General features: G+C 38.3%; 1 protein-coding gene across 4 annotated transcripts in view; it reads right to left on the bottom strand.

Annotated features, from left to right (window-relative positions):
• The window catches only part of KCNQ5 (potassium voltage-gated channel subfamily Q member 5), a 277,005-nt gene that overhangs the window by 42,375 nt on the left and 206,968 nt on the right, over positions 1–27,662 (bottom strand). For all 4 annotated transcript variants that reach the window (XM_068183827.1, XM_068183828.1, XM_068183829.1 and 1 more), the window contains 3 exons: positions 24,694–24,820; positions 3,824–3,999; positions 3,258–3,383 (listed from right to left, as the gene is read on the bottom strand). In XM_068183827.1, coding sequence (XP_068039928.1) covers positions 3,258–3,383; positions 3,824–3,999; positions 24,694–24,820 — 429 coding nt within the window. The remainder of the gene's footprint in view (positions 1–3,257; positions 3,384–3,823; positions 4,000–24,693; positions 24,821–27,662) is intronic.

Raw genomic sequence — 27,662 nt, 5'->3', positions numbered from 1 at the left:
TATTAGGTACTATTAGAAAATCAAGACTTATTAAGAGAAATTCTGTCAAATGTGTAAGAGGGACAGAAATTTCAGCTGTATTAAATTTGCAGCTAAAGCGAATTAATGTACAAATGAAATGTCACTATAAATATCCACAATTCTAGTTAACATCAGTATATCTCAGAAAACCATGTATGCTTTAGTTTTGAAATACTTAGGTTTTTTAAATTGACCTTTTGTTCCCATATGGTTTCATTATTTTCTTCTGTTAAATTAATTTATCTTCTCTACTAAAGCACATTCACAACTTCAGCTCTTCATATAACACTCACCAATGTGTGCTGCTGTGTAAGGCAACACTGTGGGGACCCCAGCCCCAAGAATATTCACAGTAGTAATATTAATATGATGTTTCAATAGCAGGTTGCACAGTACAGCATGAAATTGCAAATACAGTGGAGTATTCATATGTAAATTTGGATGCCATATCCTGCCTTCCATTTTTGTATATGAATATGGGCTTCAGAAATGGAGTCAGTGAAATAAACATAGCAGTGCATGGTCCTCAAGTAATCTGAATTAATGAATGAGTTAATTGCAGCATGCTAGTGCTGCTCCTGGAGGGAAAAGCATAAGTGCCTCAAAAAGATTGAAATTTAGGGTGACTATTTGTGCCTGACTTTGATGCAGCCCTTTATTTCTTGTACCTCTGCCATGACAAAATTCAATCCAGAGTTTGGTACATAATCTGTGGTTTAAGTCAGAATAACTTTTGCAAATAAACAAATCAATGAGACTAAGCATTGATTTCCCCTAAAATGCCATACAGTCTGTCCTTTTCAAAAATCTGCATGTGGGTTACTCTGGCAGTAAAAACAACCATGACTAAGAAGCACATTATGCATTTCCCACATACTGTTTTACATATTGTAAAAAAAATTACTATTATTAAAATGGCAAAGACATCAGGTAAGGGGGAACACTGATTTCTAGTAAGTTTGTGCACTTGCTTATGTGCATAAAAAACTTAAATGTATTAATGACATACACTGGGGAAAGAAAAAATATATAGAAATATGCAATATATATTGTTTTCTGGTTTTTAAATAAAATTTGTTGTTTTTCCTGCTGGAAGCTAGGCAAGATTCTTGATTTTCTCAGTTGCGCTACTTATATAACCTCTGAGTCATGCACTTTCACTTCATAGTGTACAAAATATTATAAGCACCACTTTATACAATGATTATTTCCTAGCAGGGTTTTTCCTTTAAAAATCGCAGTCAGCAGGTACTGGAGAAGCAAATTCCAAAATAAAGGTCTTGTTCCTGCTGCTAGAGCTGCTCAGGAAGAAGGATCTGGATCTAACACGAGCCTCAGTCAGATGCCAGAGTGGAGCTCTGAGTTTGCTGGGCCTTTCTCATTCCTTGTGCATAGGTTTCCCCATTCCAGCTGGCAGGTGGGTACAATCCTCTGCTCAGTCCAGACTCCCTGCCTGTGCAGGGCTAAGGCACACAGGGCCTTGCAGAGATGTAGAGGCTGTTTCCTGGGAAGTGAAATGTCTGAAAAGATCCATTCCCAAGAACATGCACAGCCACAGGAGGGTCTCTTACAGTGTTTGCAGACTGCCAGAACTGGGGTACCCATCAATGAGGACATCAGCATCCAATGCCAGATGCTTCAAAATCGTATCAATACAGGAAGGTTAGAATGCTTTAAGGCAAACCCAGAACTCAGCTTTTGAAGAAATGGGAAATAAACTACAGTGATGCAACTGAATGCAAAACCTTGTCTCGTGACTTTCGCCAATATGAATTTTACATGTGTTTGTACTACAGGATAAAATGTATATTTTATCAGTGATCTGACTTGATGTTCTAAAGCAACAAGTTTCAGCAAAATATATTTCTGAATATTTGTAAATGTACACATAATATTTAGTAGGTCTGGCTTTTCCAAGCTCCCAGTTTTGTGCAGTGATAACATAGAAATATAGTCTCTAGGGACATGCAACAAATAACTAGCCCTTAGATGAACAAATTTCCAATACACTGACTACCCCTATTATTAGTGAGTGACTTTGACCTTAGCTCAAAATGCAGACAAAACTTCTTACAAATATTTGCAATAATTTAAGACATTCTGGAAAGGGCTTTTGCGCCGTCCCTGTGTGCATGCTGTGAGTCTGCAGATACTACTAAATCTAGATGAAATCCTGTCAGCAAAAGGTCTGAGGTGAAAAAGCTTCATTTTTGCATTATTCTGATAAGGAAAGGTGGCAGAGGCTGGCTGGAATAAGGTCTCACACTTATTCCAAGGAAACTAATGAGTACTCTATGTTATTGTCAGCATTAATGATCTCCCAGGTATCATTTCACTACCCGGACACTGTGTGTGTTCTACCGCATCAGAAGGAAAAGAAAAGCAGTTTTATACTGCCTGACAATAACTGCCTTGTGCTTTGTTGAGGCAGATTTCTTAAGCTGCTTAAGTAACTCTCACACAGTGGAGAAGTCTGGATCACTATAGGATATTTTAAAGCAAAAACTCCTACACATTATGCCATTAAAAAAAAAAAATCAAAACTTCAAACTTAGGCCTTTTTTTTGTTCATTGAAAGCCTAGTTTCTTTAACTGTGTTCATATAATCTTCCTTCAGAAAAGCAGTCAGGCATGTACTTAGATCCCAAGATTTCAACAAAGTAAAAACAATTGATTTGATAGTTAACCACGATCTCAAGTAAATCAGGGCTTTTATACCTGTAAAAAATAACACTGCTGAACCAGAATTGACATATTCATTCTTGGTCTTTATCCTCAAGGTACAGAGGAAGGAGAAACAGCATCTTTTACCGGGCACTGATGATACTGTCATGCCAAACTGATGTAAGATTTTTTCCCTCTTTTTTCCTGATACTATTTCCTCTTCCTGCACTGCCACTTAGAGCCCTCTGGTTTGTATCAAAACAGCTCTTTGTGGGGCCATATTAAAAACTATATTACTGAAAGGCTAAGGGTTAAAAAGTACAATGCTTTCTTCTCTTGAATGTTTAGTGGTCTGGTTTGCAGCAGAAGCACATAAACAGCTGTTCTGCAGGATGGACTGAAATAATCTGTCAATGTGCAAATGAATAGCTGAAGGAGGAAGCTTCTCAGACCATTTTTTGTCAGTGAAAACAATTCACTGAACAGAACACTAAGTTAATATCCTCAGTAGGTGAAATTCAAAGCACTTTAGCATACTGGTTAGACAGTCCATGTTATTTTTCTGTACTTACTGTGCCCCACCAGAGAGCATCTGCATATGTGGAGAATTCGGTATTTGCATCTTTTTCCACCAAATAAACCAGGAAAGATGAAAAGATGAGTACTAAAAATCCTATGTACCAGGCTGTGATTAATTCCTAGATAAAAAAGAACAGAGATCAACTCCCATTTTATGGACTGAATAGAATGACATTTCAAGAAGGCATAATGAAATTATCTATATAAATGCTTTTTTGGCATCTGTGTAGTTATGAGTCAAATGCTTTCCTATGGAAGCAGATTTTCTCTGAAAATGGACAAGATCTACTCTTATGCTTTGATGCTTCAGCAACGTCCCCAGCATATAACAAATTACAGCTGCACATCAAGGACAACATTTTCAAGATCTCTAAAAACTGTTAGTATTAAACAGCCATGGCCTGGTGTATCTGTGTTAATTCATATTACAATGGATGTTACTTCAGAAAACTTTGGGTATTCTGCTCAAAATTGATAAATGCTTATTTCCTTGGTCTCTTGTTGCATCACGTCAAGTGAAGATATCAACCAGACAAAATTAGTATCTAGGATTACATACCTTGCTATGTGCATAAACTACAGAACCTAATAATTTCCAAGTGCCTCCTCTTCGGTCCATGCGCACCATGCGAAGGATCTGTAGGAAACGAAGACTTCTCAGTGCTGATGTTGCAAAAATGTTACCTTGAGTTTTTGCAGAAACAACTGCTATTGAAGCGATGAGAACAATGATGTCTGAAAGAAATACATTACAGAAAGCATTAATGTCCAAGTAGCAGTAAATAGTATATACATATAGATGAGCTGAATGAGAGGGACAAAAGAGAGACTCCTATAGTGGATACACAGAGATTCCTGTTTGCGATAGGGATGTGAGATCAGGGCTAGTGTCAAAAACTACCTTGGGAATCTCCAGGGTGAAAAGTGAGGGTCACAATTTTCAAAGCATATGGATAAAAGGAGTGGTGTTAAAGAAACCTTATATAGGATCTTTGAAACGTGATGTAGCAAACTGTGCAAATCAGTAGATGGATTAGAACTTTCCCTCTTTATCTATTTTTTCATAACAACTTTTCTGTGCAAAAACAAAAAAGAAAACTAAGGTAAGAAAAAAATAGGTCAGGCCTAGAGTTGAGAGTCTGGTAGAATTGGACTTAAAAGCACAGTACTGATTTCCTATGAGAACAGACACTGTGTGTTTGAGAAATGTAGTTTCTGGACACAACTGCCCTGAGGTACCCTTTCCTGGAAGGGAGGAAATACAGCACTGGGTACTCAGAAGCATTCCTTTAGCTGGAAGCCTGGAAAGTTAGCTGAAGCTCAGCATGTGTTAGGATTTGTTTCTTCAGGTCACAGATTCAAACAGTGAGAGTGACTTTGGTATGCACAAACTAATCAGCCAGCTGTCCTTAGAGCCAGAACAGCATTTAAGGGGAGAGGAGGAGAAGCAGGAAAGTGATGGCACATGGATGCTGTGAGAAGGTAAAATGTCCTTTTACAAGGATTGGGGTAAGACATGCTATTATGCATGGAGCAGAAAAGCACAGAACAAGCTCTGTTCTTCCTCACCTCATGATTAATTCCCTGGCAAACTTTAAAAGCTTAAAGAGCCCCTGTAAGAAATACCTGATTTTAATCTTAGGTTTTTGTGGTGTTTGTATGTTTCTAAGCAAGGATAATCTAAATCCATGTTTGTTGGTGAATAATTGAAAGTAGGTTCTTGTTGATATGCTTTACTTTTGCATTGGGTAGAAACACACATCTTGTCCCTGGCATAGCTCCTACAAGAATGACCCAGAAAGTGATTCAATACAATTCCAAGGGTACAGACAATCTGTTTCTTTGGTTTCAGGATTGTCCTGCTAAATTGTGAGACTTTTTTCAGAAGGGGATAGAAATCTACGTAGGTATAAAACCAGCTGGATGGTCTTATGGGAGAAGATTTAATCCTGGGCTAATTAATACCAAAAGTCCGCTTCTGGCTCAGGATGTCTTCAAGTAGCAGGATGTTGGGGGCTGAGAAACTCTTTTAGAGAAATATCACTGTGTTTTTGCCCTGCTTGTGCAGTCCTCCCTGGCTGTTCACTGTTGGCTGGTGTCACTGTTCAACATCCCGTGTTGGCCTAGGCTGACCTTCTGCCTGTTTTATGCTCTGACATCTTAAAATGTCTTTGGCTACTACATAGGTGGATCATAGGTGGTTACTACATAATTGGGTACCAAAACTGCTGGATTTGCTTCGAAATCCAGCAAGTTCAAAGATGAAGAAGAGCCAGAAGTGGACATGGTGTCTTCGCACAGTACAAGTCTCAAGCTCACAATAACTAGATGCAGGAGGTCTGGGTGAGAATTGAGAAATAGGAAAACTCACTAGGAAAAGTTAAGGACATCACAAATTGTAAAGGAGGTCAGAAAAAATAGATGGAATTTGATTGACCTCCACGTGAAGATATTTAAATTTAGGTGTCTACATGTGAAGCAGGTGTCTAAATTCCCCAAGCAGCACAAGGTAATCAGGTCAGCTGAGAGAGGTGCAGCTAATCCTCAGCAAGGCTTCTGCTGGCTGCTCAGCTGCCTCACACTCTGGGCTTGGCACAAGAAAGGCTTAATTCAGCTGCCCAAATTTATTTGTCCAGTGCCATTTGAGATGCCTTAAGATATCTGAGATATCCCCTAGATCTGGCAGCTATGCTCTTGGACCTGGAAAAGCTGTACTCTTCAGGAGAAGTGACTGGGGAGAAGGGAATATCGTGTAACAGGGGACAGGCACCTCTCGTACTCTGCTGAACTAAACCCTGATTGACTATACTGCCAGCATAGACACGTAGCATACATGTACCCACCTAAAGCAAGCTTCTTTCTATATTTAGTTGTGCTTATTTGGATCCAAGGCTAACATAGAAGGTGTTGGAATGTCTTGAGCAATATGGGCTGTGCTGAATAAACAGTGTCTCTGGTGACTAACAGGGTGGCAGGATGATCTTGACTTGTCCCAGTGCCTCCACGCAGAGTAACAATGGAACAGCCATTTTTATTTAGTGGTGACTGGCTAGCAGCAAGTTAGAGATCATTAGAAGAGCAATGTATGCCCCTAAAAATCATTCTTAGAACTTAAAAAATAATAAGGTCACTCAAAATATTGGGAATTATGCATTTGGTCCCGAAATTATTAAAATGCTTACTTGGGGTTTTGGTCACCCATCACCACTTCTAATAGGACAATGTTAAAAAAAATTCCTTGACTTGCTCCTGCCCTTATTCCTACTTATTCCAGAGGTCTGACAGGGTTTTTTTTATAAAACAGAGTTTTATAAGGACCCCCCCCACTGCAAAAAATTGAAATTAATTCAGTCTTGTCAGCAGAGCACAGCCTCTGCCCTGCACTGCTGGGAGCCTTCTGCCCCACTGAGCATCTCTGGTCCCCTCGGAACACGCGAGACAAAGAAGCCAACAGTAGCATAGTTCTCATTTCCATTTTAAAAGCATTGGTCCAAAGGAGTTATCTACTTGTGTATGCTCTTCTGTCTGGAGGGCAGGGATGAGGTTCTCCCTAAAGGGAAGAAAGGTGGAGGAAAAAGGGGAACAGAAAATGCACTGGAATCTGTTTGAAAAACAGCTGAAGGGAAGAGAATCTTCCTAGACTGGTGGTGGTTTTTTCACACTTTGCTCTCTCATCTTCTTCACTCTTCACATCCTCCACTCCCACCAAAACTCTATCCTTAACTCCTCAGCTGGAAATAGGGAAGGAAAGAATGTGTCCATTGCCTAAAACAGCCCTTCCTGGCTGTGTTTCCCTAGGAGGTAGGGAAGGCAGGCAGGCAGGCACATAATTTCAGTGTAGTTTAACTTGTTAGGAACATGTGTAAGATAAATCAAAATAAACCCTTCTTGGAATGAAATCAGCATCCTAAGAAAAGTTTGCAGTTGTTTAAAGTCACCTCTGAATATGTTAAAACTACTTGATTTTCTTATCTAAACATACCCTGGAAAAAATGAAAAGTTAAATATATTATGATTTTTCTCTGTGCCATACTTTTATACAATATGCTTTAGGTGACATTTGCCCTCTTTTAAACCAAGAGAGAAAAATATTATTCTGAACTTCCTTTTATATTCCATGTGAATGTAGCTAAAGTCCCTGTGGTATTTCTGTATTTTAAGAAGGCTTTCCCAGACTTCTATCACTATTTTCCTCTTTATCTTTTAGAGGCAAAAATAGGAAAACAGGTAGAATAAAATAGTGATATTTCAATTAATTTAATGGGCTCTCAATTTTCATTCTGAATTTTTCTGTAAAGCATCAGAAAAGATTCAGATGTGAGACTGAGTAATGGGCAGTATAATTCCAAACTTCTCTATAATGCCTTACTAAAAGACAGAGGTTTCTGATGTATATTTACCCCTTTGTTTATTTTTTTCCTAAGCTCATATCTTATGTATGATCTCCCAAAATGTTAAGCCTCTCTTCAGCCATGATGACTATTTTATTCACCCTTTAGAAATATGTCTCAGATTTTTATCCTCACAGATAACAATCTCCCTCATTAACTCTAGTCTGAGATTTCAAATCATCTCAGCAGCTTTTACACTGGTCACTTTTGAACACTTGATTTCAAATGAATTTTCAAACAATTAATTCTTCCACTTCAGACATTTAACCTAGTGCCACTCAAGAAACCCCTGAGATTACATAAACGTTTTGTGCATATTAACTGGCAAAAGATTTTTTATTTGACAGGCACCATGTTAACAACAAGGCCGCTTCATGAAAAATACAAAAAAAAAAAAAGGATGACCCCAGAACTCATGTGTGTAACAGATTACATTAATGTATTGTCCAATGTCACTAAAACAGTAACACGTAGATAAGTAACTGAAGGCCAGTAATGCAACTACCCAAAACTTACATAATTCATACAAGATGTTGCAGTCCAAGTTCCCCACCTCACAGAGGAAGGCCACTGTTGGGCTACCTTAGACTGCTGAAGTGTGGTCAGAAACTCTGGATTTCTTGTCTTACTGATGGAGGTGTGGTTGGCATTCCTAAACTATCAGCATTTCTCATGCCAGTTGGGAGATTAATGTGACTGAGAGAATAATAACGGTAGAAAAGGAGGCATCATAAATCATCACAAGGGATTGTTTTACTTTTAATGACTTCCCCAATGCAACTTTCCTAGCATGAGCTTCTTGGATGTTGTGAGATTTTGCAGCATTCATAGGTATCATGGGAATGTAGCCAGCTAAAGGGGGAAACACAAAAGCTATACTTGGATATTGTGCCACGTCCCAACACCTTGATGTACCATCAGGACAATCTCTAAAGTTACAGAAAGAATGTCAGGAGGATGTTTTACAAGAGCATGTAATGATACAACCAGGGGGAATGGCCTTAAACTGAAAGAGGGTTGGGAATGGATGCTCCTTTCCCAGATGTGTTCAAGACCATGTTGGATGGAGCTTTGAGAAGCCTTGTCTAGTGGAAGGTGTCCCTGCCCATGGGAGGAACTAGATGCTGCTTCTCTCAACCCAAACTATTCTGTGATTCTATGATTATTGGGAAATGTCATCAATGACAATCTCTCATCTGCTCAAAGCTCATGCACATGCTCATACTAATACACAAACCTGCATCATCTTTCTCTTTTTCATACTCTTCAAAGGAAGAATATGTTTATAGGAGCTCTTCCTGCTGCCTGCATTTAATGCTAATATGTTGAAACATCCTTTCTTCTAAATACAAATGATACTTTGAGACAATACAGGTTAAATGAATCTTGCAATTTTTTTCATTGATTTTATCTGAATAGAAAAACAAATAATATTTAATCATTTTTGGATCATCACTAGGACATCAAAACAGTGTTTGCTATAAATTCACAGAAAATGCTCAGAGTTCACACATTCTTATTAAGAATAGGCAGGAAATGTCAATGGCTGTCAATTACTGTGTCTGCACCAGTTACAGATCAGTAAAGAGAGGACATGAATACATGTCCTCAAACAAGGACAACAAACTAGGATGTGAGTAGGGCATATCTGCCCCAAAAACTGCAGAATTAAGCAGAAAATCTCAAGAGGTTGTTTTATCAAGCCTGCAGCTGTATTAACTCACAAAGGAAATTAACTGGGCAATTGTATCACCAAATCTAAGCTACACTTAGACTGTCCTTCTAAGGTCTAATTTTGAGCTAGTTATTATCCATGACCCCGAAAAAAGGCACAGCTTGTAGTGGTCATTTCTGAATAGTTCTCAGGACAGGTCATTATCCTCAGTTTCAGAATTACTTTTGAAAAAAAACCCAGCACTATGATTCTGTGGTGTTATAGAGACATTGGACTCCACTACGGGCATGAGACAGCTTTGACATTAACTCCCTCTGCTTGCCACGGCACAGGTCATGCATGCCTATGGCAGCACAGTGAGCAATTATTCTCACTTGCTGAGGAGTTTAAATAGGTTTTAATTGACATTTGCAGCAACCAATACATAGAAACACTTAACAGCTTTCTATTCTGAGTCACTAAGAGGTGGTAGTGGTGGTAGGGAGGAATTACCAGCATTTTAGTTTTTCTAATATCTCTTTGGATATTAGTCCTTCCAGTCCTTATTTTTATTCTCAGAATTCTCTTCAATTTGCCTTCAATAATCTCTACAGCTGGCTGTCCAGGACCAAAGGGTATAATCTAATCAATGTAGAAATGTACTTTGAAGTTTAACCAGATGCTACAGCACTAAGTTAACACAACACACATTCCAGACCACTGTATTTGAGCACATCATACTACAGAAATATGATAAAATGTATATATTCAATGGGCCATATCCTAAATTGATATAAATTGGCAATTTAAAGCAGTTTAAGATAAAGCCTGATGACTGACACTGGACTTTGGCCATACATCAGTACCTGAAAATAAGGTTGCTCTTTTTCAGATTCCTAAAAGAAAAGGTCTGTTTACACAAACTTGATTATTGGAGCAGCAGCCTTTCTGCACAGCCTAGCAACATACTGGGTATTGGTGTACTTCATGTTTCTGTGGGCTAGGAAAAAAAAAAGAAAAAAAAGAAGAAAAGAAAAAGACATTCAAAGAGTTTAAGGCTCTGAATACCCTAATACAGTGGTATTCAGCAAGGGACAGAATTGGATCACTATTTCTTGAGCACTTTTTCAGAAAGGTCAGAGGGCAGAAAAGGTTATTTTGTTATAACTGGCTGGAAAATTTCTGTTATCTAGAAAAAAGGGATTTACTACTTCCCTCTACCAGTTCAAGAGGGCAAAGAATACAAAACATGAATAGAATATGCTGCAACAGTTATACTGAAAAGAGGCAAATATAATATTTTTACCAGGTGGTAGTTCCTTTGCTCTGTAAATGTTCCCTTACTATAAAATCAGTGGGATATTTCACATAATTGTGGCAGAAAAAATTGGTCAAATATGGGCTGAACTTACAGTCACCTTGCATAAGTATTTATCCCAGAAACTAAGAATTTTCAACACCTTTACCTATAATTATATCTCTAAACAGAGAGATGAAAAATATTACCATATTTAGAAAGATGATGTGTGTTATCATGTTTAGTAAATTATCTCGTTGGCAGAAGCAGAACTATTTATCAGCAAAGTAAAAGTCAGTATTTGCATGATTGCCAAATTCTGAAAACTGGCTGTTTAGAGACTACTCTGGAGACATGCAGACTTTTGAGGTCACCTGAATTCACCCTCAAATTATATTCTCAAGCATTATTTTCTGCTTATAACTCCCCCCCTCCAAAAAGCAATTTAATAGCACTCATTGAATTCTATCACTTGAAGATGTCTAACATAATATGGGAGATGCAGGAAGTTGAGTTCTGTGCCTCCCACAAGAAGCTGAGCAGACTTACATCTACAAGGCCTCAATTTTACAGAGAATAAAAGCCCAAACACCACTATCAACAACAAAACTCCCCCAAAGCAATATGAGATAATCTGAGTTGTGCATATTCTAAAAATAATGATGCTCAGGATCTTGGGTCCTGGCAAAGTTTGCCTTCAGCTCTGTCTGAATATAACTTTTCTTTCTGGTCAGGGATCAGATCTCTGCTCAGATGCCAGACAGGTTACGATTAATCGTCACCTACTAGTAAAAGTAATTGGCAGGATATCTTCAGGAAATTCTTGGGATGGATGATGCTGTTTGATTTTTGCAGATGTTGTTGTCACTCCAGCCAAAAGGTCTTCGTGTTTTCAAATACGTAACACCATCTGGATGGAAATCATCTTAATTGTCATTGCAGGAAAAACAAGTTGGTGATTTCGCTTCCTTTTTTTAATCTTTTTGCAAGATGCAAAACAACATGGTATTTTTAGAAGCAAGAAAGTGAGCTGGTATTGCATATCAAGATAAATCATAGAGATAAACACGGATGAGTGTGAAAATTGACTTTTATTGCTATTGAAAAACAGGAAGATGGTAATGCACTGTAGTGGCACATACAAGAGAAAGAAGTTCTACAAAAATTAGTAATACTGTCTAGGCACTGAAGTGGAATTAAAAAAAAAATCCAGAGGTTTAAACTTTCTCTCTACTGATTTTTTTTTTCTAACAGTGGAAAATGGCTACATTAGTCTCTGCCTTCCATTTTAAGGAATCCACTAAAACTGATCTGTGCATAGAAACTTGGATTTTTCTTATCATCACCTAAGCAATACCCCAGTGAAGAAATCAAATAGATGAACCACCCCAGACCCTTTTTTCCCTTTATTGTTATTATTTGCAATATACTGGAATAATCTGAGTAAGCAAACTATTCTAATATGAAATGAAAGTAACCTCCTGGAAATACAGACAACCTCTTTCTGGAATAAATCTTACTTTTATATAACTGAAGTGGGTCTACTTAGAAAAACAGCTCATCAATATGTAAAGATATCTTTTCTGGCAAAGAGAGAACTGGAAACAAGTCAAAGACAATTCTTAGGAAAGCTAATCAAATACAGCAAAAGTTAACTTGGTACTCCAAACAATTTCTGAACCAGAAAGAAAAGGAATATTTTTAATAAGGCAATACTGGATATTTTTTAGATGTGAAAACTAAATATTCCCTTTTTAAATTGTGAGCAAATAAAGATGAATAAGATTTTTCTTTTGTCATTTTTTAAAATTTTATAATAAAATCCTAATTCCATGCCTAATAATGGATCAACCAATGCTACTCACTACTGTGTATATAGTAGTATTATATATATATAATATATAATATATATATATAATATATATAATATATATATATATAGTATTATAGTTTATTAAAAGTATATGTACCTTGTTCCTGTGTAAAAGTAGCATATTGTTAGACCATGATGGCAAATACATCTAAGTAATGTCATTTTACTTTTTGCTGTAGACAGCCAAAATATTTTTCTATGGCCTGAGAACCACAGTAGCTCAACAAATACTGAATTTTAAACTGTAGCTGTGGTTGCCATATTTTATTTAGTCCGGGTAAGAATAATAGCATTCATGGGAACATTTCACCTGTCTTTGTACTGTTCATAATGATTGTTCATGGCCCTGTTGAGTACACAGTCTTTCTGTGGACTGAATAAGACCTCAGCAGACATCTTCATGTTATTAACAGCTGGCTCAGTAAATCTTAAAAATCTAAGGGCCTCCTGCAAACTAAGATTAAGTTAAATTGCAAGCCTTTCATGGATTTATACTTAATTAACCTTTTCCAATAATTGGTCTTTAACATAATTAATATGTACCTGTCAGAAGGAATAAAGCAGTATTTATTAAATGCAAGTTTTATTTGGCTTTAAGACGGGCTGACAGAAACATTTAAAGCTGTGTCTTTGACCTAATGTTCACCAACCTGACTTTTGTTCAGCTAAAGAAGCAAACTGCAAGTAACACGTGCAGATTCTTCCCATAAATCTTCACTTATTCTGTCCAGAAACAGTTTTGTGCCTTGAAAGCACTGGAAAACAAGGTTTGTTAGTCACTTTACTATGTCTGTATGTTGCTGGATGACAATAGACCTTAGTGTAAAAGGCTATTGCAGTGGAGAGAAAAACATCTGAAGGTTTCTGGAGGGAAAGGCAACAAGATGGATAGCCAGACACATGCCCCTGAGGAGTAAAGATGCTCATTACATCAGGCTGTAAGCAAACCACAAAGTAATCGTTAAGAAAAAAAAAAAACAAAATAGCTACAGCATGGCAAGACTAGTGTATGGAGAAAGGGCTGAATAATTTAGGAGTGGTTAGTCAGAAGACAAATATGAGATAGAGGCATGCAAACTACTGGAAGATAAGAAGGTCTGTTGGATGCCTCCTATTTACTCTTTCTTATAATAGTGAGATCAAAAGAAAATTTAAATTTGATTAAAAAAATACAAGATTGAAATGTAATTGTAATTGACTTAAAAGTGTAATTGTAATTGTAAAGTTCATTGCTCTGAGGTCTAAAGGAATAGCCAGGGAAAATTAAAGACAAGTTTGGATGTTTTCCCCTGAATTGCTGGAATTAGATTTTTCAGGGGATCCAAATTCTTGAGTGACTCAGCCACTGATTACTCCATGTGTGATTGGCTATTTTGAGCTATAGGTATTAACACCATCATTAGGGGTCTCTGGCACTAGTCAGCAAGTGGAAAGACACCGGTCAGGACTCCTCGTGATACAGCCCCACAGGGAAGCATTGCTATGTCTACACTGGATCCTTGCAGCCACAAGGGGAGGATTCTACAGGCAGGAACGTGCACTTTCATGGCCCTTTCATCATACTCTAAAACCTTAGGCAGGGGCAGGTGGGCAGGGGGTCTGGAAATGTTAATCTAACACATTGCCAGATTGTGGATACAGTGAAGCTGATACAGTGGCATGGAAGTGGAAAGGCCAAAACAATGTGGGAACAGAAAAATCCATGGTGTGTAGGTGAGAATGGATGGGTGGAAACTGACAAGTAAAGATCCTGAAATGAGCAGGGAGAGACAAACCTGTCTCTGATGGGAGGAAAAGCCTGTTTGTAGGTGGAGAGGAAAGACAGCATTAAAAATCTGCTCTCAGATTCACAGAGTGGTGGGGATACAGAAGGTATCCAGTATCTAGCTGTTATCTAACAGATGTTGAAGGCAGCAGCATGGGTCCCCCAGTGTTGGCTGCAAGAGTTCCTACATTCAGTTTACTGAGCCTCCCTTCAGAGGCAGAAACCTTTACCTGCTGCTTAAAAGCAGAACTTGCATTTCTAACCTATACAGCTATTTTGGATGTCTGCACAATTGGTGAGTGCCTCTCGGGACTCCTTTGTTTCTGTAAATAGAGTTTATTCAGATTGCATACAGAGCCAGACATCTCCAGCCACTCTTTACCCTCAGCTGCCATCCCACCTGCAATTTGTGACTGAGTAGCCTAAGAGGGAGTACTGTGCCAGCAAGAAGGTTTATGTAATTTGGAGAACACTAGTATGGGACATCGTACACAGCCGCACTTGAGACTTCCTAGTGTAGGGGATATGGAGAAAGAAATAGAAGATCTGTTCAGTGGTTGTCAGAAAGGAAAAGCCCCATAATCTGGTATCACTCTCCCAAACCCAACAGGGGCAATCAGGAAATGAGATTTTAGATACAGTAGATTATGTCATTCTGTGTGAAAACCTCTCCACTCTGCCTTGTGACATTTTCATCCGAAATGAAACAGTCTCCACTGTGAGGGTGGCATGAATAGACTGGTCTGGCAAAGGGGAGCACCAGGACTGAAAGAGCTCTGCCTTTGCTGTGGCTGCTGCCCAGATGGTCACATACATGCATTGGGGTACCAGTACTGCACAACGCAAGGGTGAAAGCGAGTGACTTCCTTTACACCATTTAGGAGCTTCCATAGGTTGATGTAAAATGCATCTGATTATCACCTTCCTTGGATCTGTTATTGACAGCAATATCAAATATCACAAAAGGACAAAGTTCAATTTCTAGAGCTATAAGCACAGGCTTAAAGATTAAAAATGTAATTTTTCTTCAGTGGGAAACAACAGATTATGGGCACCTGGTGCTTAAGTGCTAGGGATGGGAGGAAAATAAAATGTGCAGGACATGCCCAAATTGCCACCTAGAAATATGCAAATATTTCGACTTAGCCCTATTACACTTGAGATACAAATGCTGTAACTCTGTTACACAGTGTAACAATATTGTTACATTGTCAAATCCTTCCTAACTGCTGTGTTTAATATAGCAGGCATAAAAAGGAGGACACAAAACCTGTATTTTTCTCTCTTATACACAAGCATTTTCCTAATGTAGCAGTTGGAATGTAACCATTTGAGGTGTGATCATAAAAACAGAGATTTCCTGCAACTCCCATTGGACTATTGTGCCCATCAGTCACTTCAGCAGTGCTGGTGGCAACATGCAGTTCTCTGAAGGGATGTCAAAGAATGGAAACATCTAAGGAAGCTGCATTTTTTCAAGCTTTGTGATCTCTAACAAGCTAGTGGCAAGGCTGGATGAAGACATCTGGCAATCAATTTGATTATATTGAGTGTGTCAGTGGGCAAAGCTTATGTTTAAAACTGTCAGCATTGACAGTTAACAAATTAAAGCTGTGTAGATGCCAGAGGACTGCATGTGAAGATATAAACACTACCTCTAAAGCAACTGAAAAAGTCTGTGTTTCTAAACAACAATACAGTCAAGCACAATGAAACTACCGTTCTTAGCCAACTGCACCAACAACCCTTTTCCTGGAGACATCACTCACACAGGGGTGACCTGAAGAGAAATAAATTAGTCTTCAGCAAAGACAGCAATAAAATCACAACATTCAGCAGTTATGAGAGAGATAATTATGAACTAAAAGAAGAAAAGAAATGGAAATATGAAATAGCAGCATGTGGCCTGCTCATATGCTGCAGGGTGAATGAAAAAAGAAATGTTATCTGTGCAAAATAATTGGTGAAAGTGGACTTAATACAGGTAATCATGAATGAGGTAATTTTCCACAATACAATACCTAGAGATGTCTAGAGACTGAACATTAGGAGGTATTTATTTACAGAGTGGATTGTCAAACATGGCAAGAGGCTTCCTACAGAAGTGATCAATTCCCCTTGAATATCAGTATTTAAGAGGCTTTTGTATAAGAGCCTTAATAACATGCTTAAGACTTTTGGTCAGCCTTTAACTGGCTAGGTAATTGGACTAGATGATCACTGTAGCTCTCTTCCAATTGAAATATTCTTTCCTTTTCCTTTTTTTCCTTTTCATTTTCCTTTTCCTTTTCTTCCTTTTCCTTTTCCTTTTCCTTTTCCTTTTCCTTTTCCTTTTCCTTTTCCCTTTTCCTTTTCCTTTTCCTTTTCCTTTTCTTCATTTTCCTTTTCCTTTTCCTTTTCCTTTTCCTTTTCCTTTTCCTTTTCCTTTTCCCTTTTCCTTTTCATTTTCCTTTTCCTTTTCTCTTTATAATTTCTCAACATGTTTCCCATAGTTGCTTTCAAATAACTCTGGAAAGATTCCTGCAGTAAATGCCAATGCAATTATTCCACTTAGACCTCTTCTAGTGTTTTCATTTGCACTGACAAGGTTGAGGCTTGGACACCATGAAAGAAAGCAGGATTTGATTGACTGATACTTGTGAGAGAGTTAATCATGGCTCAAACAATCAGATTGACAGTTATCTAATGTCTCACACTAAAGTATGAGCATTCAAATTTATGGTAACATGCTGACAAAGCACTCCTGAATAATTATGGGCATATTAGTAATATAGGAAATACACTGAAAGTGTCTTTTGAAGTAAAGCATTGCTGCTTTACATTCACAGTCCTGTGAGAGGCTACATGAGTGCCTCTCACATGTAATTCATGTAATGAATTTACGTAATGGGCAGTTGCAAAATCCTAAATAGTGAACACCTAGTCTAATAGGATTGTTTTGGACCAATATAAAAATATTCCTAAAGTATCAAGAAGAACTTGTCCAAAGAAGCAATTCTTCTCAGACAGAAGCTACAGGCAAGAGCTGACCATGATCTGAAATGAGAGTTACACAGAATGCCACACATTGAAGCAGCTGATCTGCAGTACAACATCTGGAAAGAAGTGAAGAAAGATGAGGATTTTATTGCACATCAGTTATGCTCTCATATTTTGTTCACGTCATTAAAAAATATATTTTTTTTAGATGCTGAGAGTGACAAAATTTGAAAAAGAAACCATTTTACTACTTTTGAGACTCCGTACACTCAAGTAGGCAGATAAGTGGATTTGGCACAACCCTGTCTACCTCTAACTTTCACTCCAGTGTTTATACTAATAACTACTTAATTTTGAATTGGCAAACTTACACATACTTATGGTATCTGAGAAACTATCTTGTCCATGGATATGATGGGAATTCAGCATAGTAAGTCAGGATATGAACATCAAATCAAATAAAGGCAGATTATGAAAATAAAGGTATTTGTCTAAGCAACTTCATATTCTGGGTATCACTAGTAGCAAGAAGTTCAAAGCCAGTCCCTAAAAAATGTGAGCAAAATTGAATATACAGACTTTTATCAGAAAAGGTTGACTGCTTCTTGGTCTGTCAGTTGCTTCCCTCCTTATCATACATTTCCATGCTCATAAACAGCACTGGAATTGCTATGATACACTTTTATATTACATAATATTTTATAATAGATAGCATTTAATATCATATTATTATTATTATCATCATCATCCTTATCTTTAACATTACCATTATCCTTATCATTATCCTTATGATAATACTACAGTGTATTTTCTGAGATTCAAATATGAGAGACAAATAATAATTTGAGAGACTGCTTAAGTCATATACATGATCTGGGTGAGAATGGTCAAGAGCCTCATTATTTCTAAATAACATGACTGTGATATTTCACTTTAGGACACTTTCCTAACAAAAGAGAACTGAATTAGCAATTGTTAAACATTTCAGTGCAGATACTGAGTTGTATTAGTCTTGATCAAAATAGATAATGACTTCATGCTTAAGAAAATATCTTTTATAGCCTTCTAATGCAGGAATTCTATTATTACAAATAAATTCTTTTTAATAAAATGTCCTTGTCTTTTAACAGCCTTTCTATCACAACCCTGTCTCTTTAGTCTTCATGTCCCAGTTGCCCAGTTCAGGTTGTCCAGTTCATGGTAGGGGCTTATCTGCTCTATATCTCAAACACAACAGTGACACTAGTGTAAGGTCAAAAAACCACAGCATGAACAAACCCAGGCTGCTGAATTCTCTAGCTCGTACCAGAAAGAAACTCCAGTGTGAACTGCATTGTACCAAACTAGATTTCCTTTGAATGGCAGACATACAACTTCTAGAAAGAGGGGATCAGAGCCTGATGCCTTTAATCGCAGCAAATGTTACCTTACCCAGCAGCAAGGGTAGTAGTCAGCAAAAGTAAGTGTGAAAGGATAAAGCCCATAGATGATATTAAACAGACATTCTTTTTCCTATATGTTTCTAAAAACTGCATTGCCATAACTGTCAAACATGAAGATATGCTACTAAATATTCATTTTAAAAACCTACATAATTTGGGAGCAATCTAGCCTAAAGAGCATCTCTGTTCATGGCACAGAATTATGGCTGCTGAAATTATCTGAGGAAATTTGGATTTGAAATCTAAATACTACTACTACTACTACTATTGTTACTACTACTACTGCTATTATTATCAGAGTATTTTCTGGAGTGAAGTGGGCAAAGTGTGTCTGAGATGAGTTAAAGTTTGGCTGGCAGAAGGTCCCCAGAAGTGAAATTTGCTGTAACCTTTTTTTTCTGGGATTTATAATGAGATGTGATGTGAGATATGTCTTCTTGGTCAAGGATATACTTAATTACAGACCATCTCTGGGTTATTTAGAGTTCAAATTACACTGGAAAGGGGCTGTTTATATTGTTTATCATGAGCAGCAGATTTGCCATCTGTCTGTATTTAAACTATACAATGTGTTTAAATACCAAGGTGACAGACACATAATGTGCCATTACACAAATATATTGAAATAATTAAAATTAAACCTCCAGAAGATCTTGTAACACACTAGATATGGATTTGTTTATAAAGGTTTGACAAAAGTGTCACATGATGGTTCATTACCACTCTAATTAATGAAAAATAGATCCAGTAATAAGCAACAGTCACTGCTGTCACTTAATGCTCAGAAACAAGGTTTGCCAGCTATGAAGTTCAAGGGCCTGATTACAGATAATGGACTTAAGCTTCCTGTTGGGAATTTGCTCATTCTGCAGCCTCAACAAAATTTGAACTTTTGACATTTACATCATGCTGTAGCTTGACTAGAGGTAAAACAGAAGCAGCTGTGGTGAAACTGCTAATGGACTAACTGAAATATATGAAAGCTTTCACTCGCCTGGACCACCAGGAAGTGCAGTTGCCCTGGAGAAATGTAATATTGCTAGAAGTAGGCTCAAATTTAAAGTGACAAATTTCTGTAATAGGAGTTTCCACCCCCAACTTTAAATTGAATAAAGTTTAGACATTAGTGTTAGCAATTTGCCCGAGAAGCCAGAAGAGCCAACCCTGTCCTGGGGGCCATCAGGCTCAGCATCACCAGCCGGGCAAGGGAGGGCATTGTCCTGCTCCGCTCTGCACTGAGGCAGCCTCACCTCGAGTGCTGGGGGCAGTTTTGGGCGCCACAATGTAAGAAGACATTAAACTATTAGAGAGTGTCCAAAGGAGGGCAACAAAGATGGTGAAGGGACTTGAGGGGAAGCTGTGTGAGGAGCAGCTGAGGGCACTGGGTCTGTTCAGCCTGGAGGAGACTGAGGGGAGACCTCACTGCAGTTACAACTTCCTCAAGAGGGGAGGGGGCAGACACTGATCTCTTCCCTCTGGTGACCAGTGACAGGACCCAAGGGAATGGGCTGAAGCTGTGTCAGGGGAGGTTTAGGGTGGATATCAGGAAAAGTTTCTTCACTCAGAGGGTGGCTGGGCCCTGGAACAGGCTCCCCAGGGCAGTGGTCACAGCTCCAAGCCCAACAGAGTTCAAGAAGTGTTTGCACAATGCTCTAAGGCACAGGGTGTGACTCTTTGGGGTGGTGTTGTGGAGGGCCAAGAGTCGGACTGTCGCCCTGATTTTTTAAGATTTTCTAAAGCCTTCTGAGTTTACATTCTTGTAGAAACTTTCTCCCACAACTTCCTGTAAATAACCTGTTGTTTTGCATTCCTTCATAGAGGTGGAGAAATTTGATGGACTGGTAGTTTGTCCAGTGTTGTTGGAGTGGTGGCACGTTCACCCTCCAATCCACTGGCACCTTTGGAAAACTATAAATGTTAGAGTCAGAAGAAATAAAGTTAGTCTCTTCATCATGACCGTAGCTGTGGTGCGTTGTTTTTCCTTGTGTCCTCTAGTGACATTGGACTTTGATGATCCCTGTGGGCCAAGTCAGGGTATTCTATGATTCTATGTTAAAAATTCCCTTGCTCTTGTTGGGCTTTCTCACACAGGAGTTCCAAGGTCTCTTACAGAGTCAGTGGAGTGAAAGAAATTCCTCTGAAAGCTCAGTGGACTTCAGACATGCAGGTGAGGCCAGCAGGATCTTACTCTTCTGACCAAGAGTTCGTTGTTTATTATTCCTAAATATTTTTACAGTGCCCCAAGTGGAAGCTGCCCTCACAGACTGAGATCTCACTGTTATGGTAAATCTTCTGATACACATAGGAGAGTGGCCAGAAGTTTAATTTTGTCAGGTAACATACCACCATCTGGGAGCCCATTGCCAGAGGAAGGAAAATGGACTTTTCATTTATTTCAGTGTCCCCAAAAGGCTTTACAGGGAGTGGATGCCATATATCTTCCCAGTTAGACTTGTCCTCTTTTCTTTTCAGGATCTTCAGTGAGCTAAGGCGCAGGAATCAAGTTCTTCCTGGTTTGTCAGCACCCCTGATCTCCAGAAGCTCCAGAGAGCAGTTAGAATATGCATTGCTTGGTTTGCTGCTCTTCTGAGCAATACAACTCAGCAACACTGTTCTGCAGTGCTAACAGCCAAGCTTCAGAGTGATATACCTGTGACATTGAAGATTTGCAGGGGTACATACATATTTAAGTACCTTACGTGCCTGTAAGGATGTGTTGCTATGCCCTTTATGTTATGTACACAAGCTCATATACACAGAGAAAATGAGGGATGTCAGGTAACATGGGACAAAATACAAAGCAAGTTTTAATACTACACTGTTGTTCCCATTTTTAAAGAAATAAATAAGGGTACAAAATTTCAAATAACTTGATAGATGTAATTACTAACCTGCTGGCACACAGTGATGCTTGATGAATTAATTTGTCAGAGTAGTGACATTGTAGACCCACTAACATAAACATAGAGCTTTGGCTATGAATAAAACTTCTCTGATTAGGTTATTAATGGAAAAAATAAAGGCTGTCTAAATGCTACCTTAGGGGCAATCTTCAAATTTGTTATTTCTAGCCCTTAGGCCACTGCCCTATTTGACTTGTGTTTAATCACAAAAATAATAATCAGGGAAAAGATCTGCCAGAGATATATAGCATGTTTAATTAATAGTAAACAGACTAAGTCTTCTAAAATATTATTGTTCCACTGTAACAATAAACGGAAAGAATAATTGAATGGACGACTAAGTAAATAATTAAAAGTAATCGGCCCAAACTGGCCGTGGAATTTCTCTTAAGCACTGAATCTCCTTAGCACCGATTTCACTGAGTTCCCGCTGAAGCCCTGTTTTGTCCAGGATGAACATGTACAGGTTCCTCAGCCTCTCCTCACAGGGCAACTGCTCCAGCACTGATCAGCCTTATGGCTACACTGAACTCACTCCATTTTTTTAAGGTCTTTCAGGTATGGTGTTGGAGGTGGGAAATAGGGTGCAGTATCTTGGATGTGGTCTAATGAGTGATGAGTAAAGGGAGACAATCATCTATTGACTGGGCTCTGGCTAATACAGCCACCTGACCTTTGCTGCTGCCTCACACTTTGCCATGACTGCAAAGCCAGGTGTCAGGCAAATAACTACTTAATGTAGGAAGTGATGCAAGATGACTTGGTTTTTCCTCAAAAGTTCAAATCTGGAAAGATGCTGAACATCAGAACATCAGAAACTCCCTTCTGGGACGCTGAAGTCCAGAAACAGATTGAAGTCAATCAGTAGAAGAAGAGACATGCAGAACAGTCAATGACAAGAATTTCAAGCTATTGGTTTAGTTTCCAGAAGCTGCATAACAAAGTTTCCTTTCCATCCAGTGCACCAGCATAGGAAGACATTCACAAGCAATAGACTGTTGTCTACTAATTAATTCTGCTTGCAAGTGATAGAGTTCCAAGTGGGACAGAAAAGATGCTTTTAAGACCAGAGACTGCTTACATAAAAATAGATGAAATAAGAAGAGCAGGTGAATTTCAGAGAAAGGAGGAAATACCATAATCAAGAGAAGTAAACCCATCCCCCCAGGGTGATCTGTGCCAGAAGACCTGCTTGAACTATTTCACCAACAGTAAGAGGGTAGATATAAGTTTTAAGGAAAGCATAGAAATCTCTACAGTCCCCCTCTGAATCATAGAATTATTTAGGTGGGAAAGGACCTTTAAGGTGACTGAGTTTAACTGCAAACCCAGCACTGGTAAGTCCACCCCTGAACTATGTCCCTAAACACCACATCAAAATCTTTTAAATATGCAGAATTTTGTACAAGGAAGAACTCCTGCATTCAGTTTTGCTGAGAATTAGCAACTCAGAGTGAAGTTAATCACAGGTATAAAACTTGCCAGTTGAGTGGAGACAGGAAAGGGAGGAGAGACAAAAGCAGAATCAAACAAACTGCTAGTGTTTCTATACAAATGCATTTAGAAGAGTAGCAAAACAAACCCTCTAAGAAGTCAAATGGTTCTAGTAACTTCAAAATCTTCAAAGGTTTTTTTAGTAAGTTCTAAAGTGCTGTAGTAAGTTAATTTTACTAAATTAACAGTGGTGCTTTCTTATGATTGTGCCCTGACAAAACCTGACTACTGCTAAATTTCAAGTTGCACCATAAAATCTTGGAATAATGGCAAGTCTGGTTAAGAAGGATAGCCATGTTCTGTGATTTCCACTTTCTGCTTGGCATGGAAATCTTGGGGCAAGTGTGTGACTTGGAAAGGTACCTACCCACCTCCCCTGCTGCCCAAAAAAACCAAATGCCTGTCCTGATACTTGCCCCTCTCCCACAGTTTCATAAAATAGCACAAATGGGGTGTTTCTTTCTGAAGGGGTGACAATCTGGGGAGGCTTCCTAGCTGCTCATGCAACTTTCTCCATTGCAAGAGTGGCTTAGTGGGACAAAGTGTGGATTTACCAGGGAATGAGGTGGAAGGAAAAGAACGTGCTCTATACATCAGCCCTAACCAGTATACTGGCCTGCCATGCCAAGGAACACTGTGCAACTCCTGTTTAGACCAGGATGGCATTCATCTACTGCTTACACTGAAACCCATGTGTTTCATGGCTGTAGGCACGTGACTCTATGTACTAGCTGCTGTAGAGATGTAGGGAAGAACATATTTCCTGCCCCAGTTGATCCATAAGTTGTATTAAGATATAGGCAGATGAAATTAAAGGCTGGAGAGAGGAAGGAAGTTGAGAGGGAAGTTGGGATATTGATATCCTGAAGTTTCCCAGATGATCTATAAAAATAATTTTCTCCAAACCATTAGAAAAATAAGGAATTATCAGATGAGTTCAGTCTTTGATTTCTGCCTTTATTAGGAAACTTGTTCTTCCTTTCCTTTCCCCTTTTCAAAATAGAGTTTTGACTGGTTGTGAGTCTATTCACCATTGTAACACACAAATTCTACAGCAAAGAAGGGAAGGAATAGCGTCTTGAAATAAATGTAAAAGAAATAATGAAGAAAATACTGTATCCTATGCTAGTGTCACTGCAGAACAGGTATGTGGACTGTCATGCAGAGAACAGCAAGACAGGAGGCAGCAATGTTGTCAGAAGATGTCTCTAGGGAGGTTTTCAAACTTCTTTCAGTGTCTGATCACAGCGGTTAAATAAGAAGAACATGATATGCACACGTGTGTGATGTCTGTGCATGTATGTACAAGATGTAGTGTGTCTGTTCAAAGCATACATCTCTGATTTTCAATGAGATCAGCTCTCAACCCCTCATTTGTCTAATATATTGGCCAGCTGTATGAGATTCATAGGAAAATATCTTCTGGAGAACATAAGAAACATGGACTGGATGGTTTTTAGGGATGCCATTATTTATATCTAAAGAAACCCTGGGCAGATGAGAATTGACACAGCAATTCTGGACTTACAGCTGGTTGCTGTAAATAGTCTGATTCCAATAGTTTTCATTCAGAAACAAAACAGGAGAGGGAAGATGTTCATCTCAAAATAAGCTAGAGCTGAGACACTCACCTATTACACAGAATGGTTTCCTTGCAAAGCGCAGTCTTCCTTGCCATCCTCGGTATCGACAACAGCACCCAGCGGACCAGATACGAATAATAAATTCCAAACCAAAGACAACAATCATGACAAATTCCTAGAAACAGCAAATAAGAAAAATGCCTGTTACAGATAACCAGCACTTAAACATCAGGAAACTTATCACTTCCATTTGTGTCTGACAATCCACCTTGAGCATCTGAATATCCCAAGCCCAACTTGGGATCCTGCTCCCCATGATGGTTACACATCTACAAGCAGCACACAGTCCTCAGAGCTTCACAGTGAAAGGTCTAAGCCTAACCTGAATAACATTAAGTATCAGCTAAGATTGGCTACTAAATATTTTCAAACACTGAATAATACACAAAAATTTCAGAGCAAAACACTCAAAGACTTTGGATATTGAGCATCAGAGCACAGGTAATTTACAAAGCTAGTAAAATATATTCTATATTCACATGCATAAAATTAGTTCTTAGTTTAAAGGCTAAAAGTTTTGGGAGACATATTCTCATTGCTACAGCATACAGGTGAAGTAACTGAGATTATGAGTTTGGGAAATCAATCTGTTCCTAGCAGTAGGTTAAGGTACATGCAGGTGTAATTACATACAATGGTTATGTAATTGTTTGTAAGGCAATAAATTAATGCCCACCCTAGGCATAACTTTCCCTGGACGACCTGTGAATGAAAACACTTAGAAATTTTGCCTTGCTTGTTTGGCCTGCTTTTCTTTCTCATCGGAACCTTCTTTAAGACTGACTATTTTAAAAGCATCCACATGTATTTATGCAATTTTTATTCTAAAAAAATTTTCATTACAACCTTGAAGTCAACAGAGTTGCAGTAACAGAGCTTGGAGCACAATTCAGCTCCATACCCTAAGGAAATCTGCAGCTCAATAATATGCAGTGATAAAGTACATATGTACTATATGGAATTACAAACTTAGATACTCTTCTGGAATACCAGTTTTGAAATGACAAAATAAAAATCCATCTGTTCACAAAAGGAGACAAGTACTTGATGGAGTTTCTTAAACAGCACATCAAGAAGAAAAGGATGGAAGTTGTGTTTTATTTGGCAGCCCAATGTATTTCTGTGTCCAAAAGTAAGTTGTTGCTTGTCAGCCAATTAATTTATTATTCCTGCAGGATGAGGACTAGTGTGGTACCAGTAAAGAAACACTGCAAATGAATTAAATAAAGGAATATTTGCAAGGGTAGGGTTGATGCAACATTGACTTTTCCCCAATTAACATTTTGCATGCTTTTAGACTGTGAGACCCTACAACTCTACAAGACAATGTGTCAACTCAGGCATTAATTTACCTGAACAAATGGCATTATTAATGTTGTGCCATGTAAAGGTTCTTTACTAGATTATAATTAGTGGCAGTCCACTGAAAAAATTGGGGAATTAATTGCTTTTGGTGTCATAGAACAATTTGAAAACATAGTATTCCTTCCTAAAACATTTTGGAAGCTTGTGTAGCTACATTACATTGAAAGCACTTTTAGAGCCTTCTTCAGTGTCTTCATTTTTGGTTTTGTAAATCCCATATTGAACGCCTAAGTCACAAAAGTAGAATAAGATCCCTCTGCTAAAGCATGGCTGAAGAAAATGCCACATTTTTTATTAGAAAATAACATGGAAAAATGTGTGTGAGTGTTTAAGCTTTTCTTTTTATTCCACTACAAGAAACTTCAACTTAATTCCATGGGCAGTGTTATTGCACATCTTCAGAAAGGATTATGTACAAAAATGAAAAAGTTCCCCATATAGTAACAATAATTCCTAATAGTTGGCTACCCTGTGGTACGTTTCCTTGTAGGAAATTCTGTGTAGGCCAAGAATAAAATGGACAGGAAGCCAACTGGACAAAAGGAAGAATATGCATTTTAGTTATTCAACTACCACTTTTATAGTGGTAGTTAAATCATGAATTGTCAAATCTGGTTTACACATTGTTAGATGATGCCTCTGAATTTATGAGGGTTGGTGGCAGGCATCCAGGCCACTCCTGCATTTGAGTCTCCTAAGGAAGTTTCTTCTTTGGAATAGGGTAAAAGGTACTGAAGGAAAGGAGGTCTGAGAAGCATGAAAAATTCTTTGCTTCCAATAAAATCCTTTCCTTGTTAAAACTTAATCATATTTCATTTGACTAAAGTCTGTTGTTACCCTGGAAAACATACGGTGTGCACAAGTGGGCGATACGCTTTGTCAGTACAATGAAATTACCCCAGGCATCTTCCAGAAGCTGATCCACACACACAGGAGTGTGTCCTCTCCTGTACTCTAACCCTGGCAGGGCCTCTGATGGGGAACTGGCAAGGACAAAAAGTACTTAATGATCCTGGAAGGACTAGTCCACAGCTTCAAGTCAGTTCAAATAGTATCGCAAAACTGCTGGTGGAGCTGGACAGAGGTAATTTTTTTTGAAAGTTTTACTCTTCTGGTTCCTTCCAGTGCTATGCAGTTTTTTTATTTATCACCTGACTATTGTTAGCCATTACTAGGTGCTATGCTTGCTCAGGGAGACAAAGATGAGAAAATTTATTGTGTGCTGAAAGCACGTTTCTGAGAGTCTGTGGACAACATGGTGCCTTTAGAAACAGAAATAAAGTTTTTCTCTCACCCACAAACACTAAAGAGAAACTAAAAATATATACTAAATATACTAATATACTAAAAAGAGAAACTTTGTGGAGATTCATCTATTTTGAGTGAGAAAAAGAGCAAGAAGATATTTTCTCAATTTTTTTTTTGGTGAGTGGAGTAAGAGTGTAAGATTTTTCTTGAGGAAACAATGTGAAATATCTCTGTTTATTCCTTGAGGAAAAGTTACCATTTCTAGAACCATTAGAAATTTATGCATGGTTATATCATCTCAAAACTAACTAAGGTCTCTACTACTTAAGCAATTTTTTCTGCTA

Source organism: Anomalospiza imberbis, chromosome 3 (assembly GCF_031753505.1).
Source record: "Anomalospiza imberbis isolate Cuckoo-Finch-1a 21T00152 chromosome 3, ASM3175350v1, whole genome shotgun sequence".
NCBI classification, from domain to species: domain Eukaryota; kingdom Metazoa; phylum Chordata; class Aves; order Passeriformes; family Viduidae; genus Anomalospiza; species Anomalospiza imberbis.
The sequence above is the reverse complement of the archived record's forward strand: the minus strand, read 5'-3'. Positions and strand labels throughout refer to the sequence as shown.